The sequence below is a fragment of the Zeugodacus cucurbitae genome, chromosome 4, assembly GCF_028554725.1.
Source record: "Zeugodacus cucurbitae isolate PBARC_wt_2022May chromosome 4, idZeuCucr1.2, whole genome shotgun sequence".
Lineage (NCBI taxonomy): Eukaryota > Metazoa > Arthropoda > Insecta > Diptera > Tephritidae > Zeugodacus > Zeugodacus cucurbitae.
The window spans coordinates 18,939,886-18,958,175 of NC_071669.1; the positions used below are offsets into that span (position 1 = coordinate 18,939,886).

The 18,290-nt window shown below is 37.9% G+C and overlaps 7 protein-coding genes across 9 annotated transcripts; 4 read left to right on the forward strand and 3 right to left on the reverse strand.

The window, feature by feature from the left end:
* Positions 1 to 1,582: 1,582 nt before the first annotated feature.
* On the forward strand, positions 1,583 to 3,508 carry LOC128921413 (uncharacterized). Its single transcript, XM_054229057.1, has 3 exons — positions 1,583 to 1,756; positions 1,874 to 2,691; positions 2,756 to 3,508. The coding sequence occupies exons 1-2, from the start codon at positions 1,583 to 1,585 to the stop codon at positions 2,666 to 2,668; spliced, it is 969 nt and encodes a 322-aa protein (XP_054085032.1). The 3' UTR covers positions 2,669 to 2,691; positions 2,756 to 3,508.
* An 830-nt stretch (positions 3,509 to 4,338) lies between these two features.
* On the forward strand, positions 4,339 to 5,810 carry LOC105216324 (protein max). The gene is made up of 5 exons (XM_011190764.3): positions 4,339 to 4,590; positions 4,706 to 4,771; positions 4,999 to 5,106; positions 5,171 to 5,294; positions 5,352 to 5,810. Exons 1-5 carry the CDS (start codon positions 4,546 to 4,548, stop codon positions 5,510 to 5,512), a joined length of 504 nt encoding a protein of 167 aa, XP_011189066.1. The 5' UTR covers positions 4,339 to 4,545; the 3' UTR covers positions 5,513 to 5,810.
* LOC105216337 (BET1 homolog) lies at positions 5,723 to 6,632 on the reverse strand. The gene has a single exon (XM_011190783.3). The coding sequence runs from the start codon at positions 6,305 to 6,307 to the stop codon at positions 5,960 to 5,962; it is 348 nt and encodes a 115-aa protein (XP_011189085.1). The 5' UTR covers positions 6,308 to 6,632; the 3' UTR covers positions 5,723 to 5,959.
* Positions 6,633 to 6,895: 263 nt separating this feature from the next.
* On the forward strand, positions 6,896 to 10,540 carry LOC105216346 (lysophospholipid acyltransferase 5). Of its 2 annotated transcripts, none has more exons than XM_011190794.3 (5): positions 6,896 to 7,216; positions 8,308 to 8,439; positions 8,501 to 9,238; positions 9,300 to 9,592; positions 9,658 to 10,540. In XM_011190794.3, exons 2-5 carry the CDS (start codon positions 8,328 to 8,330, stop codon positions 10,000 to 10,002), a joined length of 1,488 nt encoding a protein of 495 aa, XP_011189096.2. In that variant the 5' UTR covers positions 6,896 to 7,216; positions 8,308 to 8,327; the 3' UTR covers positions 10,003 to 10,540. The 2 variants fall into 2 exon arrangements, with proteins under 2 accessions (XP_011189096.2, XP_011189105.2); XM_011190803.3 differs by lacking the exon at positions 6,896 to 7,216 and adding an exon at positions 7,489 to 7,640.
* A 306-nt stretch (positions 10,541 to 10,846) lies between these two features.
* LOC105216373 (transmembrane protein 19) lies at positions 10,847 to 14,752 on the forward strand. 2 transcript variants are annotated; one of them, XM_054228568.1, is made up of 5 exons: positions 10,847 to 10,987; positions 13,048 to 13,196; positions 13,285 to 13,533; positions 13,603 to 13,755; positions 13,827 to 14,752. In XM_054228568.1, the coding sequence occupies exons 2-5, from the start codon at positions 13,079 to 13,081 to the stop codon at positions 14,306 to 14,308; spliced, it is 1,002 nt and encodes a 333-aa protein (XP_054084543.1). In that variant the 5' UTR covers positions 10,847 to 10,987; positions 13,048 to 13,078; the 3' UTR covers positions 14,309 to 14,752. The 2 variants fall into 2 exon arrangements, with proteins under 2 accessions (XP_054084543.1, XP_011189138.2); XM_011190836.3 differs by having other exon boundaries at positions 10,855 to 10,991.
* LOC105216359 (ruvB-like helicase 2) lies at positions 10,979 to 12,792 on the reverse strand. The gene is made up of 2 exons (XM_011190815.3): positions 12,169 to 12,792; positions 10,979 to 12,112 (listed from the first exon to the last, which is right to left on the reverse strand). The coding sequence occupies exons 1-2, from the start codon at positions 12,634 to 12,636 to the stop codon at positions 11,150 to 11,152; spliced, it is 1,431 nt and encodes a 476-aa protein (XP_011189117.1). The 5' UTR covers positions 12,637 to 12,792; the 3' UTR covers positions 10,979 to 11,149.
* A 1,284-nt stretch (positions 14,753 to 16,036) lies between the features above and the next one.
* LOC105217566 (rho GTPase-activating protein gacF) lies at positions 16,037 to 17,791 on the reverse strand. Its single transcript, XM_011192627.3, has 2 exons — positions 17,373 to 17,791; positions 16,037 to 17,295 (listed from the first exon to the last, which is right to left on the reverse strand). The coding sequence occupies exons 1-2, from the start codon at positions 17,425 to 17,427 to the stop codon at positions 16,109 to 16,111; spliced, it is 1,242 nt and encodes a 413-aa protein (XP_011190929.3). The 5' UTR covers positions 17,428 to 17,791; the 3' UTR covers positions 16,037 to 16,108.
* Positions 17,792 to 18,290: the final 499 nt, after the last annotated feature.

Here is an 18,290-nt window from a genome sequence, read left to right on the forward strand (position 1 = left end):
AATGTAAAAACTTCATTTGAAGGAGTAAATGAACGTGAAACAGTAAATACGATCGGGACCTCCCTACACTTCCCAACCGAAAAAACGTCGAACTCATCATAACACTGGATATATTTAAGATAGAATGGGTTAAAAACATTCGTAATACTTAAGCCAGGTCTTCAACTCGACGAACAAGATTAATGAGACCACAAGAAAATTATATGACTGGCCGTAATTGAGGTTATTGAAATCGAAACTTTTGCATCTCATGAGATTAGAGAGTATTGTTACATAATATGAAGGTTCTTTTTTCACATGAGAATTTAGAGGAGGCAATTACTCTAGTATAACGTTGGAGCAATGTAGGTGTTCCACGTACTGACTGTTTATCGAAAGGCAGAGTAAACAAACAGTTATCGTTCTTTCTTTAAAGCCTACTTCCACAGAGCAATCGTGAGTAATCAACAGGAACTAGGTCTCGGGGATCTCACTTGAACAACTGAAACACCGTTCCATGATCATACCAAAAACGTCCAGGTATTGATTACTGGAGACCCTAATGTATCGAAGAAAGGCTTGAGTCTGTCACAAATCTGTAAAGGCAGCACGATTCCAGTAAATGTGTAGTGTTTATCAAAAGTACGATATCCAAGATGCATCAACCTCAGTCTAGTGAAAACTGGACAGCAGAGACTTCTCAGTCTTGCGAAAACTAGACAGCAGCTTTGACAATATACGGCTTTACAAAACGAATGAATTGTTCGAACCTGGATGTTTCAGTCATGTCATGAAAGAAAAGAGACGACGAAATCATCTTCAATATCCCCGACGATTCTTTATCCAGTGACACGTAATGAAACCTAGATACATAAGTTGTAAGTCGCAAGCCTCGTATAAATGTACACATGTAAGTATATCCAAGGATCGTACGGACTACGAACAGAACTTCTGAAGAACTTTTTTGACACATTCCGAAAGGCTGTGCAGACTCCACTTCTTTAAATTTTAGACCATTGGTCCACACTGGAAACAACTTTGGATTCAATAACTTATACGAACTAATTATCAAATCCTTACTAAACCAAACATGTGCACGAGATGAAAAAATCGGAATTTTCTGTCACTAAAAAAGAAGAATGGATCAAGCGTCCGTGATATATTGCGTATACCGTAAATCCACAAATATTGTTTAAGTAAGTAGCTTTATTTGGCGAACGGTTCCAACTGTCTTTCTTTTTTATTTGGAAATCCTAATAACTCTATCAAACGCTAATCATTCCCGTCCTGCTTTATGGTGCAGCAGCGTTGTCGATGTCAACATCAGATGAGACGGATACTTGGAGTTTTCGAAAGGAAAATTTTGCGCAAGATTTATGGTCCTCAATCCCCTCCGATGCCCGGGCGAGGTCGGAGGTATCTAAATGCCTTCTCTGCGCATACCGGCTCTGCGTACGAGTGACCAACCCCTTCCGGCTTACTCGTGGGACCAACTATGAACCAGACAACAACAACAACAACCACAACAACAACAATTACAACAACTAACTTGACGACCAATGCTATGACCACCGGAAATGCTATTACATATCGGAGTCCTATAATGGAATCCGATGAGGACGAGTTACTCGCCTCCAGCCCGGAGACGAGTAAGAGTACTACCGGGAGTACCAGCCACAGTACACCGGTTGTGACAGCAGTGGGTACCAATCAGGGTACTCGTAAGCCAGATGTGGAAGCTTCCACCTCCAGCGCCGCCAAGAACACCAACCAAAGTGTACTGGCAGCTAAAGGCGAAACAACAAAAAAGAAAAGGAAGAAATCGCAAAATCAACTGCGGAAAAACCGGTACCAGAGGGCAGTCTTTGTGCTAAGCAAGATAGCCAAGGATTAGGTAGCCGGTAAATCCGTTGATGAAGTGGAGATAAAGAGGCTACAGGAAACAGTGGAGGAGTATGAAAGCTTCCTGAAAAGGAAGCAATCAAAACCACTGGAAGAGAATACGAAGGCGAACAGTTCCCAGAAAAGGAATCGCTCCCTCAATGAACCGCAAGGAACCCAGCTCAAGAAACCTAGGCAGGGTGAAAGCGAGAAGAATAGTACAAATGCTGCAAGACACTTCAGCGATGTAGCCAGGGACTGCCTACAGGTAGCCATTATCGACGGAAATTCATCCTCACCAAATACTATACAGGACAGATGGGTGGAGATCGACGTCAGATTGTCGGGTTCAGTGTTAAGCTATGTGCTCGACAATCCTGCGGGTCCTCATCCGGAGTTTGACTCTTCCGAAACCCTGAATGGTTACAGGGTGATCAAATGTATGAACCAGTCCTCTCTTGATTTCCTGACGAGTAGTGTAGATAAGATTAGCAACGCCTTTGAGAGCCTCCAATTGAGGCTTATACCCGCCAGTGAAATTCCAAAGAGGCCTCGTGTAGGCATTTGGTTACCCCCTTTGGAGGGAAACTCAAAGAGTGCTACAGCAAATCTGACTACCCTCATAAGTGAGAGGGGCGTCGACATCAGCCTTATACAAGAGCCCTGGGTCAAGGAGGACACGATCAAAGGGCTAAACAGCAGCAATTTTAATCTTTTCTATATGCGTAATGAAGGTAAACCTCAGCCTTATACAAGAGCCCTGGGTCAAGGAGGACACGATCAAAGGGCTAAACAGCAGCAATTTTAATCTTTTCTATATGCGTAATGAAGGTAAACCAAGGGCATGCATTCTTATCAATAAAAATATAAATGCATTTCTTTGTCCAAATTACAGCACAGCAGATACCACAGTTGTAAAGGTGGAGCAAAAAGAAAAACATTTCTTTATGATCTCAACCTACATGGCACATGATGGGGACGTACCACCCGCAGCCCTCAGAAAAGTAATCGAAAACAACAACAGAGAAGATATCCTAATAGGGTGTGATGCCAACGCCAGGCACACCCTATTGGGTTAGCTCCAGTACAAATACCAGAGGTGAGTCGCTATTACAATATATCGATACTCTTAGGATTTCCAACTGGCCCCGAACTGCGAAGGAAATATAGGTATGGGGCGCTATAATCGATTCGGCTTCGGCTAAACGGTTTCAACGCCAATCACATACAATAACTCTTTGAAAGCTGGTAAGACCTTAGGACCTATGTATATACTATATATAACGATATTTCTAATGTGTTATGATTGAAGAAAGTTAAAGATTTCATTGAGGCGAGTGAACTTATGATATGATAATCGTTTTTATACAAGACAACTTTAATACCTATAATATCGATACGTATGTACATAGATTTGAAGACTTTTTGGAGACTTAACTGATTGCGAATGCAGAGACTGTGAAATTTTTGATTTCCTCTAGACGAAAAGTCCACGCACCAGAAATTTGTCATAACACCTTTCAACAAACTACCGTACAAGAACTTTTTTAAATTCCCTTACTCACTCTGTTTAAGTTATAAATATTTTAAATACGATACAACCTGCAACAGCAATGTTATAAAATTTGAAATAAAGCTGCTCTCAAAAAGCTTTTGGTTCCAAAGCTCCAGAGTTTAGATTTCCTTGCCATAAAACAGGTTCTTCTTGACTGGCGTAGACACTGCTTACGCGGTTATAGCCGAGAGGTTGCTCTTCCGAAATCCCATTATTTTCGAATACTCATAGTTCCTTATTGGCATGAAAAGCCAAGAACTTAACGAAGATAAGTGAACTATAATTCGAATATGTTCGAAAACTGTTTAGCGTATAACTTGTATAGCTTTTACTACTGCTATAAAGGGTTATTCATGACTTCTTATTCAAAGCATATTTATAAATAATTTCATGCTTTTAGTAAATGATGGGAGTATTCGGTTAGTTTCTATATCGAAGACAAAAACCGTATATTATAGCTATTGTGAATTTATAGACTTAAATATTTGGCAAGCAGAAAAATCAAGAAAATTGAATAATTAAAAAATATATAAATACATAAAAAAATATTTTAATTTAATTTTGTGCGACATCATTTTCTATAAAAATATTTCAAAACATATTCATGTTATATTTTATTTAGTATTCAATGTGTTCTTTTGAATCCAGTGTTAATTATATATTACTTATTTCAAATCTTATTCTTTAAAAAGTGTTTGTTTTGGACTAATTAACATGAAACAGGCCTCAAATCATGGCGCCCCAGTAACTAAAATCTCCCCTATTTTTATTATTCAAAACTTATTATTAACATGTAAACAATTTCATGTTCTGTTTTTATATATTACGGCAATTCTTCACAATTAGCTAATTTTTGTTACATGGCAACTCTTATTATTGCCCATTTACCATTCTGTCTTTCTTATCATTCTGATTCATTTTTACTTTTTTACCTTGCACGTTTTTCGTTTGTTTGAGTGTCGCATTTGCTTTTGCGTGAAAATTTGAGGCCCAGATATAAGTGCGTTTCAATATTTGTGATTTATTTTCAAGCAGATTACAAAATATACTGGTGAAAACCGTGTTTTACGCAAAATAAATTAGCAACGATTTTTAATTGAGCTTATCAGCCAAGTACTGGCCTCGCATTGATGATAATGAGCGACGAAGAAAGGGATATTGACATTGAAAGTGATGTAAGGAATCTGTTTGTCATAACAAATAGCAACAACAAATTATTCGCTAAACAAAACAAACATTTAAATTGTTTCATTTTGATACTTTGCACCGTTTATTTTTTCTCACTCATAGGATGATAACGATTCGGATACTGGTGCACAGTCATCAAGGCATGCAAGTACACAAAATTTTACGCAGGTGAGTGTTTGTCACTATGTAAACTTGTGTGTTGGCGAGCGCGTGCTGCTGGCACATGCTTACATACACAAACAAACATATGCACCTATCAAACTAATTGGAACTTGGGGGGTGGTGGTGATGGTCGTTTTTGCCTACGTTTTCGTTGTTTATTTACATACACAGACGTCATGACTTTTGATATAAAAAATTAAATAAGAAATCATAATTTATGTTAAATTAAATAGGCTGAGAAGCGTGCACATCACAATGCTTTGGAACGGAAGAGACGTGACCATATAAAAGAGAGTTTTACAAGTCTACGTGAGGCAGTGCCAACACTTAAGGGTGAAAAGGTAATGCTCTGAAATATTTTCAAAACATTGTGTAAATGTTTGTGACTCACAACTCCCACTACAGGCTAGCCGTGCACAAATACTGAAGAAAACAACAGAATGCATACAGGTAATGAGACGAAAGATACAAGCGAATCAAAAAGATGTCGAGGATATTAAGAAGCAAAATGCAATTTTGGAGCAACAAAGTAAGTACACTTGAGAGTTGTGAGGTGGCGATTTTTTATCTTAATGATTTTTTACAGTTCGCATGCTAGAGGAGGCCAAGAAAGGCTATGTGATAGACCCCAACGAATATCAACAATTGAATCAAGAGTATCAAGCTTCAGCGGCAGATAGTTCGGATGGCGATGAACAAGATTTCAGTCGTCGCAGCAAAAAGATGAAGACATCCTATCAAACATAGACAATGTCGAACGGCTGTCTCCCAATGTTGCTACCCATAAACAACTATATATGTAGCGCAAATGGCGTCCAAAAATATTTTGTAGGTGGCTCACCACTTTTTTAACTATAAGAACAATCCTTTCAATTATGAGAGAGACGAATCAATTAAGCTAAGTACGCGTGCAGTGTAATGATGATGGCATATAAATTCTTTTACAATACTTATAAATAGTTTGTAGGTTATGCTCTTTTAGATTTTATTTACATTTAAAAAATCTAACAAATATATATATATATTTTTTATGTTTACAAAAATAGTTTAATCTATTAAATGTAGTCGCAATGTTGTTAATAGCTCGTTATAAAACAGTCGCTAGAAGTTTGGCTGCATGTAGCTCCACAACACATTCGTTTCTCGTAATAATTTAACTAAACACTTGATTCTAATTTAGTTGCAGCAATCGATTCACTTAATTTTAATAACAACGTACAATATCAGAAACACAAACAATATAAAAAGAAACATGTAGCACATATGACGGCCACCACTGTTCTTCCCTAAACGTACGACGCGCGCCATTGTGTTACCCAGAAATCCACCCGTTCTGTCCATGTCATCATCAATACCACGCAATAACTTGTCCTGATAGCGTACTTCATTGCCAATATCTATAGTTAATGACTTCAGTGCACCGATTTTATGTTTTAGTTCCTCAGCAGCGCGTTCGTTCTCCTCTTCCAGCGCGTCGTGTGGTTGTGCACTTTGACCTGCCGTCTGGTTGAGAGGTTGATACGGATAGTTATTACGACGCATACTGTTGCTGGAATGCGCCAGTTTTACGTTGGAATTAATACAATACTGCTTTTAATTTATATTATGAAAGGAAAACTTTGTTGTTTTAGTGCAGGTTGTGTTGACACGTCAGTTAAGTGGATAGTAGGTGCTACAGGAGTTTGTATTTGAATTTTGTTGTTGTTTCTTTTTTCAACTACGCTCCTAATTGTTAATGAATTCAATGAACTTATTTTTAACAATTACTTTGTTTTAGTGACACAATTAGTTGTTTTCCCATAAGTAATTTTCTATAGTTGCTGGAATTTACAACTCACAACTGTGAACTGATTTTTATTCATTTAGGTAGTGTGTTCACAATAAATTGCAAAAAACCTAAGCAAGAAAAATGTTATAAGTTATAATGAAAATATTTAATTGATTTTTGTTTTTAATCATTCATAAAAATATTGACTAATAGATTTATTTATGGAAATACTTTAATATCAGATTTTATATTAAATTCTTTACAACACTCTTCATTAAATTCAACATTAAATGATTTACAATGGTACAACAACTCATTCACAATGGCGTAAACAAATAAAATCGGACAGCTGTGAATAGCAATTGTTTTCTGCATTTGATGGGATTCGTTGTATATTTTTCAGTATTATTTTATACCTATTTGGATAAACATGTATTTTAAATTAACTAAATTATTTGTGGTAAAATGTTGAAAATCAATACGTAGTAGTGTAAAACGGCGTAACTACAATATATACTTAATTTAGTTAGTGTGTTTCACACAAAAGGCAGTAGTGAAATCATATTTCATAACAAATTTAAGTCGCGATTAGAATCACGTACCCTATTAGCCAGTGGTTAAATCGTATAAACTCGGCAGCGGTTTGGTGGAAGGACGCTGATCAAAATCATAACAAAGTCAAGGTAAACAAAGATGCAATGACCTTATTTACAAAGCACTTGACGTAATCAGCGTAATAAAGATTAATTTAAATTTCGAGCAGAGTGCAAATTTATCAATACAGTAATATGTTTAACTAACACAAAAATGTACACACACTTCAGTTAAACGCATAGAAAATATTAGTCATGAATATTTTGTACGTTATAAGTTATCAAATGCAGGTTATATATGTAGCAACATATATGCAATATTCGAATGCATATACACACGTACGCACACTTATTGTTTGCAAATATTTTCGTAGTCTATTTTTGTCAATCTATCAGTTACTCCCCTCAAATGTGTTTTTAAATATATTATTCGTTTAGTGTCTGCTGTTATCTCTAAACATTCACACTTCGCTTGAGGCAGCGCCATTTATTCACCTTTCCTTGTGCGTCTTGTGTAAGTTTTACGTGACAACCGAATTGACCGTAAATTCAATAATAAGCATGCATTAATCAATAACATTTATAAATAAAAATATGTGTATAAAAGTGCGCAAATGTCGAGGGTTAAGTTATAATAGGATTTATAACTAATTAACGTAATTATCATTGTATTTATTTCTTTGTTTTTATAGAAATATAATGCTTATCAGCAAATATTTTTTTATTGTACAAAGAAATATATATTTTCTAAGGTGACTTCTCTTGGCGTTTTGCCATTGTCCGGCGCAAATACAAATAAAATATTTATTTTTATGTTTCTCATAGTACTCTACTTAAATGTGCCAATTTGCATACACATTAGCGGTTATATTTATTATTATAATACGTTGATTATATATATAAATGAAGCCAGACTTATTAGTACTATAACTGGTTTTGCTTGCAAATAGGTCAGTATGTCATTTTGAACTTTGTTTTAATAAGACTTATTTACTGTTATTACGATGTTAGAAATTATACATTTAGGCCTTTGTGTTGTGTTCCAATGCACTTATATATAAGAAAAATATTTAAAATGATAAGAACTGTGCCCATTTATAAATTTCCTGTTTTTGTATTATGCATGTATATACATATATAAGTTGTGTAAATTTTTGCTTAATTTTATTTTGTAATTTTAGTGTTGTTTGAGACTTGAGACATGTCGTCCGTGGAGGCTGCCGCGTTGCCAGCGCTGAACCTAGTCGGAAAGCTGGCGCAGTCATTTGGTGTGAATGAGGCTGCACTGCGCTTGTTGCTCTCAATTTTTGCCGGTAAAATATAAACAAAAAATTATCATTTATATTCATTTCTAATAATTTCTATTGTTTTCAGGCTATGCATTTGCTATAATATATCGCAAATATGTCACATTTCAGCACAATAAACAACTGCATCACCTGTATTTCGTCATTTGCGGTTTGCTGATTTGTCTCTTCAATTTTGGCGTTGACACATATCATTCACTCATTGCAATCACCACAACTTATGTACTGGCGCGTTTACTACGTGGCAGCCCACGTGAATTCAAAATTCTCAATTTCGTTTTCCATATGTCATATTTGCTTGTTGGCTACTATTACACGGAAAGTGATGAATATGATATACTTTGGACAATGCCGCATTGTGTGTTGGTGCTGCGTTTAATCGGTTTCGGTTTTGATTTGGCAGATGGTCTGAAAGAGCAAGACAAACTTTCAAAAGAACAAAAGGAGAGTGCGCTTGCAGAGCTACCCTCACCACTTGAGCTCTTTGCATTCGCTTATCTACCTTGTTCGTTTCTAATTGGACCACAATTTCCATATCGGCGTTATAAGAGTTTTATCGAGGGCGAATTCAAGCAGCATGATGGCAACATGGAGGCAGGCCTTAAACGTATGTCCGTAGGATTTGTGTACTTAATTGTTAGCCAAATTGGTGCCGTATATTTCCCGAACTCCTATTTCCTTTCGGATGAATATACGCAGGTGTCATATTTTTGGCGTCTAGCCTACTTGGGCGTGTGGGCGAAAGTGGCAATTTACAAGTATGTGGCCTGCTGGCTGCTAACGGAGGGTGCGCTCATAATGTTGGGTAAATATTTTTGAAAATTACAATTTATAATTATTAATGACATGGCTTTGAATTTTACCAGGCATATCCTATGCGGGCAAAAAGGAAAATGGCGAACACGATTGGTCTGGTTGTTCTAATGTAAATCTGATCATATTGGAGACCGGCTACACTATGCAACATTATGTGCATTCATTCAATATTAATACAAATCAATGGCTTGGACAATATGTTTATAAGCGACTTAAATTTCTTAATAATCGCACGATTAGTTATGCTGCAGCTTTGGGTTTCTTGGCTGTGTGGCATGGCTTCCACAGCGGCTACTACATGGCTTTCCTCAATGAATACATGACAGTGACGGTGGAGAAACAAGTGAGTATACATATATTAATATATAATACATCACTTATATACATGTATAAATTTCTCTTACATAGTTTGCCAGCGTCTGGGCGAAAACCAATATTGACATGTACGCTGATATCGTTAGTCCACCATTTGTTTACCCAGCACTTAAGTACTTCGTTCAAAAACTTTACGACCTCTTCGTTATCGGTTGGTGCATGACACCCTTTATCTTGCTAAGCTACTCACGTTGGATGAAGGCATATAGCGCGGTGAATTATTTTGTGTTGATTGGTGTGATTGTTTGGACAATTTTCTATCAAACATACAAATACTATGCACGTGCCGCAAAACGACGTGAGCAAGATTCAACCTTTGGACGTGCAACAACACTTTCGCCAACAATTAATGCTGACGCACATGATAAAAGAGATTAGTAAAAGTACTTAACAAACATTAGTTGTTAAAAAGCGTCAGAACAAGCGTTGTGTAATAGTGAAATTTGTAAAAATCTATATAGCTACTAATTTTTTATAAGCACTAATGTCATAACTGTGCAAGTGAAAAGGCTGTTAAGAAAGTGAAATTTGCTAAGGACATATTTTTTTATAAAAACGTTTTGAAGTTTGTCGTGTGTTATGCGCGTAACGGATGCGCCAAAATTTCATTATTGTGTAACAAAGATAAATAAACAAAACAAAAAACAGCTGTTACAGTGCGAAATTGTAATGCATACTAAGCTAAATTTTCGTTTTCAAATTCATAAAAACTATTTGAGTAAACAAACGTGTTACAGTTTTACATTTAAGTAAATTTTTCATACTATTTTAGTAAACAAAAGTGTTACATTTACACATTTAACTAAATTTTTCATAAAACGCTGTTGCCTTTCGATTCTTACAAAAAATATGTACTTTTGAATTTATGCAGCTACATACATTACAGCCTTCTAGTCAGTAGTTATTTTTTTTAATTTATAACACACTCAGGCACATCATTGTATATATTGTGTTGTAATTAACAACAACAACAAACTCTAATAAGTAAAATATATATATTTTTTTTGCTATAAAAGGCTATTTGTGGTACATATATATGTATGTACAAATGTATTATTGTGAAAAAAACTGCGTCAGAAAATGATATATGAGCGTGTAGTATTATAGCAAAATATTTTTACACAAAATGATTTAAATTCATATGTAACCACAACACATGCAATACATATAGCAATTATATGCATTACTTAACTGTGCAATGTTCAACAGAAGTTATTAATTACGAACTTCATTTTTAATTACATAAATTAATTTAAGCGCGTAATTGCATATAAAACACATTAAGAAAAATCACAACACTTCAACTTAAGTACTTACTTCTGCTGTTGTACTACAAAAAACGATTGTCACGCTATTATAATACGTAGGTATATATATATTTTTTATTATTAAAGCGTTAAAAATAACATGGTTTCCGTTTCAATTAAAGTGCAAATTATGTTACGAATGTAGGTGTGTGTGTGTGTATGCAACTAAACTGAATTGAACTTGTCCTCCCGTTTGTGCCCCCACAAAGTAGACGCATTTAGTGCTCCATTGCCTCCTCGTCACCAGCGCCAGGTTCTTCACGTTTTGTTACTACTTCACACTCGTTGACCTCCTGTATTTCATTAAACATATATTCATCCTGATATTCCTTCAATATCTGACTGGAACGATTCTCATCCAAGAATAGTGAATACACTTTCTTCACATCTTCTGTGGTTACTTCCGTCGCTTTGCGTCGTCGGCACACTAAATTCGCTGTGGTAATCAATTGTATAGCATAACGTAGGCTGGTGTCTGTTGCAATGCGTGTTAAAATGGTCAATGCGTCTGGATGCATTAGACAATCCTCCTCTTCGCAACGTATTTTTAATATTTCTTTAATTTCCTTCTCTGAATATGGCACTGTGCGTATGATAATCATACGATCCAATAAATCGATTGGTATGCCATGTGGACTGCGATAATTTGTGCCGCGTATGCGTGTGATGCCGCGATTTGTGGCCATGACGACAACCGGCGCCATATCCGACTCCAAAGCGCGATTGAGATATGAGAAACATTCAATATCTAGCATATGTACTTCGTCAATGAAAAGTACGCCCGGATTGATTTCTGCTTTACCCTCTTCACGCCACTCTAGCACTTTATTGTTGATTTGATCGCGTATTTCTTGCTTAATTTCACCTGTGTCGCCGGAGAAGAGCGCGAGAAAACCGTGTGTGCGACTGTTGATAACATCGATTTCATGCAGTGTGACAGTGTGTACAACTTCCTTGCGCTTCTGTAGTTCACCTTCGGGACATTGTACGAAACGTGTCTGTGCGCCGGTAGCATCATAATCGCGTGCACGTGTGAAACTACGTCCCAATTTTGTTACTTTACCGGACGCTTTATCGATTGTGATCACATCGCCGGCTTGTATTTTTTCTTTCATAAAGCACTCTATGATCTTATTGCCCAAATCGTAATTTGTCTCCATTTCAGTCGTTTTTAAAGTCACCTACAAAAGGAGATTATTAAAATTTTGTAAGTTATTGCAAATATAAGTAAATTTACCTTTCCAATCTTCTGACCCGTGCCCGTTGCTGGTCGATCTATTTGTATTTCCACCACTTCACCCTCGATAATTTCGGTTTCCTCCTTAATGCGCACACCGATACTTTTGCGCAGCGCCTGTGATAGTGCCTCAGTTTTGCTCATCTCCAGCGAGTAAATCTCTGAGCCAGACATGCTGGTGAATGGTGTCTCTGTGCCCAAAGCCTGTGCCATACCCACGGCAATTGCTGTTTTGCCAGTACTAGGTTCGCCAGCTAGTAAAATACAACGTCCAGCTATTTTACCCTCACGCACCATTTGTACCACCACACCGGCCGCACGACGTGCATCTTTCTGCCCGACCATGCCTTGTGAGACAGCACGCGCTTCCAGCACATCGTCCAAACCAAGTCCGCGTATATGCGAATGCGCGCCAATGCGTTCGATGCGCGTAATATCGCGTACTTCAATTTTATCACCATCAGCCATTTTTAGTTTTGGATTTTATTTTTTCTTTTGCACAAAATATATTTTCAATTAACAATCGTTTATTGATGAAACTTTCTGGAAGTTATAATTGTTTGCCGTTGCTAAGAAATACTACCGGCCGCCTGCCTTTTCATTTGTTTAACGTGTTTTTCTCTTTACCACCTCTGACATTCGTTAAAATAATTTGGGTGCTGTGTCGCAGCACAGACAGGGTTGTTTTCATTTCGTATGTCTAATTAGAAAAAATATGACAAAAAATGTGTTACTTTTATTTTGTTTTGCTATCAACATTCGCAACTATATTGTTTTTTCGCCATTTTTGCGCACATCAGTAGAAAAGCTTTTGAAAAAAGATAAGAAAGTGAAGAATTTCTCTTATCCCTCATTTACTCGTCGGCATTCTATTTTCAGTGATTGCAATACACAAATTTATTTGATCGCGATGGACGTCCACGCCTGGTTGCCGGTGATCTTTTGCAGTCTCTCCATACCATTATCGTTATTCATGTGGTTGGGCAATTTGGCATTTTCGAAATTCTGGCATTATAATGAGTTTGAAGGTTAATCAATGCATAATTTACTATTAAGTACCACACCCCCGTATTTGTGTGTATGTAATAATTGAAAGTTTTATATTTTCTAATGTAGAGCCGCCCGTTATACCGCCAACACGTTGGTTATTTTCAACATTAGCGCCGCTTACGCTTATGACAATTGCACTGCGCAGGAAATCCGTTAACTATTCCGGTGCTGCATTGGGCATCATATTTGCCTTTATTTTGTCCATCGCCAATCATGCATTCTTCGCTAGCTTAGCGGCATTTTTCTTCACTTCATCACGTGCCACCAAATTTCGTGCGAGTTTAAAGCGAAAATTCGAAAAGGACTTCAAGGCTGGTGAGTGTCGTTTTGAACATTAAAAAATTAAAATTTAAAACGAAATTATTTTAAATATGCATTACACAGGTGAGGGTCAACGCAATTGGGTGCAGGTGTTGTGCAATGGCGGCATGGCGACACAGTTAGCCATATTATATCTCATAGATTGCGGTAGTTGTGAGCGTGCCATTGACTTCAGCAATGAGTATCGCTCCAGTTGGTTAGGCGTTGCAGTTATGAGTGAGCAAAAATCTATTAATTGACTCTGAATCAACTATTAAAGTTATTTTTAAAATAAATATTTTTAACAGGCGCCTTCGCATGCTGTAATGGCGACACATGGGCTAGCGAACTCGGCAGTGTACTGTCCAAAAAGGAACCTTTCCTTATCACAACGCGTCGTCGTGTACCACGTGGCACTAATGGTGGTGTTTCTGTACCAGGTCTGGTGGCTAGTCTTGCTGGTGGCCTGCTAGTTGGTTTCGTCTACTACATAACTGTGCGTTATACCGTTGATGCGCATACCTTACAAGCGGGGCCTGCACAGTGGCCGCTTATTATATTTGGCGGCGTGGCTGGGTTGCTTGGTTCTTTGTTGGATTCATTACTCGGTGCTACAATGCAGTACTCTGGTGTGGATAAAGAAGGCAAAATTGTTGAATGTCCAGGAGTGGGTGTGCGCCATATTAGCGGTTTACGCATATTGGATAATCACAGTGTGAATTTGATTTCCAGCATTGTAACGGGTGTGACAATGCCTTTAATAGCGTTAAAGTTTTGGCCCATGCATTGAGTGAGAATCAGCGTTATGATTTTTGATATTTATACATTTGTGCAAACTGTTGAGATTTGGCAAAATATGAAAATTAGTTGAGTATAGTGTACTTTTTGTAAAGGCTTCTGTTAAACAGTAAGCCATTTTCGAACGAATTTTGTAAACATTCATATGTGCAGCTATCTATAGTTTTGCATGTGTGTATGTATGTTTGTGGTATCGAATACCAACGAGGGTTATTTATTAATTTTTATAAATCCTGTTTTATGATGCAACTACTAGGACTGATCTATGACGCGAAACGTATATAAACATTTTTAATTATTAACTCTAGGTAACGTGTCTCAAAATGTAACTAAAAAAGAACTTTTTTTTTATTAAATTATCGTTGGCAGCTTTTTATATATAATATGCATGTAAGTGTGACTAATAAACATTAGTATATGCATGAAGTAAGAATAAGGTCTTTATAATCGAAAAGAATGTGACAGATTTTTAGGTTATGGACCAATTTAATGTTCCCAGGTTTATAGAACTTTTCCGTTTAATGTTTTCATTGTAGTCAGTCTAGGACTCTAGTTTCTCGAGACAACCCGAGCTTCAAGCATGTTTGATTTGCTGAATACAAGATGTAACAAGCTTAGCAAGCAAAGAGATTAGAAATCAATGGAGGAGCCTTAAAACTATTGGAAATCCCAATTTGCTGGTCAAAATCAAGCCGCACGACGTAAATGGGTTTCAAGACTGGAAGATTCTCTTGTAGGATCCCCAGAGATGATCTAGTGGAACAGATGTCCATGAAGAAATTAGAATAGCAGTTACCTGCTTGAAGAACAAAAAGTCGGCGGGGGCCGGATGGATTGCCGACCGAGCTATTCAAATACGGCGGCGAAGAACTGATAAGGTGCATGCACCAGCTTCTTTGGTCGGAAGAAAGCATTGCCAACGATTGGAATCTAAGTGTGCTCTCCCCAATCCATAAAAAGGTAGATCCAACAATCTGTGCCAATTACCGTGGGATAAGCCTCCTTAAGATCGCTTATAAGGTTCCATCGAGCGTACTGTGTGAAATACTAAAGGCCAACGTCAACAAACTGATTTGACCTTATCAGTATGGCTTTAGACATGGAAAATCTACAACTGACCAAATCCATGCGCCAAATCTTGGAAAAGATCAGTGAAAAGAGGATCGTCACAAACCATCTCTTTGTCGATTTTAAAGCTGCTTTCGACAGTACGAAAAGGAGTTGCCTCTATGCCACGATCTGAATTTGGTACCACTGTAAAAACTAATATGGCTGTGTAAACGGACGTTGAGCAGTGGACGATGTCAACATCCGATAAGACGGCACTAGGAGTCTCCGAGAAAGGTTTTGAGGGAGATTTATGGTTCCTTAAACATTGGTAACGGTGAATACCGCATATGATGGAACGATGAACTGTACCCGCTGATGGAAGCCGAGGAACAGGAAGACCTCCACTCCGTTGAAAGGACCAGGTGGAGAAGAACATGGCTGCTTTTTGGATATATAGTACAATTGGCGCCAAACTGCGAGAAGGAAGAATGAGTGGCGCGCTGTTGTAAACTCGTCTATAACCGTGTAAGCGGTGTCCACACTAGTAAAAAGAATACAAGCTGTTGTGAGCTCTGTCAAACTTCTTGCGTACTCAAACATCACACAGAAAAGGTTTATGCGGCCCGTTTGTGACTAAAAAAGTGTCAGAGAGAACTGAGATACTTCATACTTCAATTTATAGTCTCGATTTTTATTTTATGCAATAAATAATATATGTAAGAATATCTCTAAGCTAGCACGCCTAATTCTTTCTGTGACTGCTGTGCGAAATTTTACCGCCGTACGAATGCTTAGGCAGATCCAGATTATCATTGTAGCCACTGGATATGGTATTACGTATGGGTTGATCATCCTGCTCGTACAGAGAATTGCCACCGGCCGCCATCGAGGGCTTGGCCACACCAATCGAATATTTGAACATCAAATCTGCCAGTGGTGTGGAGATAATCTGCGAGGCAGACGCCACCGTCTTGAATGTGATGCGCCGCTTGCGCATGTGTACGGTGCTATTTTGGCGCACATAAGTGTACTTGCTCGGGTTGGGTGTGTAGTACTCTTCCTTTATTTGGGGCTTATAGCTGGACAGATGTTGTGTGCCATAACCATTGTTGTTGTTGTTGTTGTTGTTATTATTATTGTTGGAGACTTGTGGTTTGTACTGCTGTGCCGCGGCCAATGACAACTGACTGCCACCATAGCCACCTAAGCTGGGCGCTTTCGGTGCCTCTGTGGTTGTGGTGGTTGTTGTTGTTGTTGTCGCTGTGTGTGTCAATTTGGGACGCGTGTTAACGCTATGTACTTTCATTGGTTTCGGTAACTCCAGTGTGCTCGGTTTGGTAGGCGCTGTACCTTGATAGTACTTATCTTCAGGACCCTTACCATACGCGCCCACCATATCATCATCTTCTTCCTGAAAATTAGTGCTGCCATAAGCGAATACCGGACTGCTGACAGCATTTTGTAACGCTGGCATACCATAACCATTAACGGTCATCTCCTTGCCAACCGCATTGCTTGAGACACTCTCCTTATTCTCCAGACGATATTCACCGGGCAAACTCGAAGCGAGTATGTGCTCCATTTGTTCTTGCAGAAATTGATAGAGCGGTGGCGAGGTATCATTGTAGGATAACGGTGATTCATCGGCCACATATTGATTGTTTATGTAGGCGCTACGTCCATCTAAATCTTTGGTGCCAATCGGTGTGACAGCGCGTCCCTCTTCAACAGCCTGACGCGCCATAGGCTCGTCGAGCACTTCGAGTTCGAGCTCAGTTTCGTTTGGTGTTACAATTGTGGTGTCCAAAGTATTGATTGGTGTTGTAGTTGTAGTTGTGGTGGCTGTTGTGCTCGTGTTGACACTCACTGTCGCAGGCGCGCTTGTGGTGGTGCCATTAACCAACGTAGGCTCCAAAGCGGCTGCGTGCGCTGCAAGGAAATAGTAAATTTTGAGAAAATCATAAATTTTTATGTTCCGTGTTTCGAGCAGAAGACCGTCGACTTACCAACACAAAACAAGCCGTAGAATAGTGTTGCTGTAGTTAGTTTTCGTGTAGCCATTCTGTTAATGCATCACTGCGTCGACCTTGCGCATGCTTTTATACCGTTATCTTGTCAGCGTTCACTTCCTCTAAGCTGAGCAATGGAAGCAAGTGCTTCAGCATCTAAAAAAAAAAAACTGTGTCAAGAAAGAAAAAATATATATTTTGAGACTTTAAGCTATTCCTTTAGCTATACTGTGCTAGTCTCGCAGCTAATTTAATTCTTTGCGATGACCCTTCAAATTCTCGCCGCCATAGAGAGTCAAGAGGTATCAATAAAACGTAATGAGCGCAGCAAAGTAACAAACATCTTCGGGTTAGAAATTCTTTTAATGAGTTGCTCATTAAATTGTATGTGAAGTGATCTTTAATACCGCTCTCGAGCCACAATCAAAACAATCAAAGTGCCTCATCATGTTTTAATCACTCTGTGGTGGCTGCGCACAATCGCTCATATATAATCTAACTGTTTGCATAGATAATTAGTTCGATATAGAGGGTGATATTTTTAGAGGCGAAGAGCTTCTATTTCAAATGTCAAAAAATACTTAATGTAATTGTCAAAAATATTTGTTTACTTTGACAGTTGGTTTGGCAGCTATGTCACTTTGAACCTTTTTTAGCCCTAAAAAACATCTTATAAACTACTCTTTGACAGCTATCAAATTTTGAAGTTTTTTAGCTCTAAAGCACCCGATGAAATGATGTTTGACAGCCATGTCACTTTCAATTTCTTTTGCTCTAAAAATCATAATATAAAATGCACTTTGAAAGCTATATCGCTTTAGAAAATTCTAGCTCTAAAAAGGTACCCTATTTATATCTGTTATGTACATAAGTATATTGATTACCAGCGGGTTGTGGGCGGGCGCAGCGGTAATG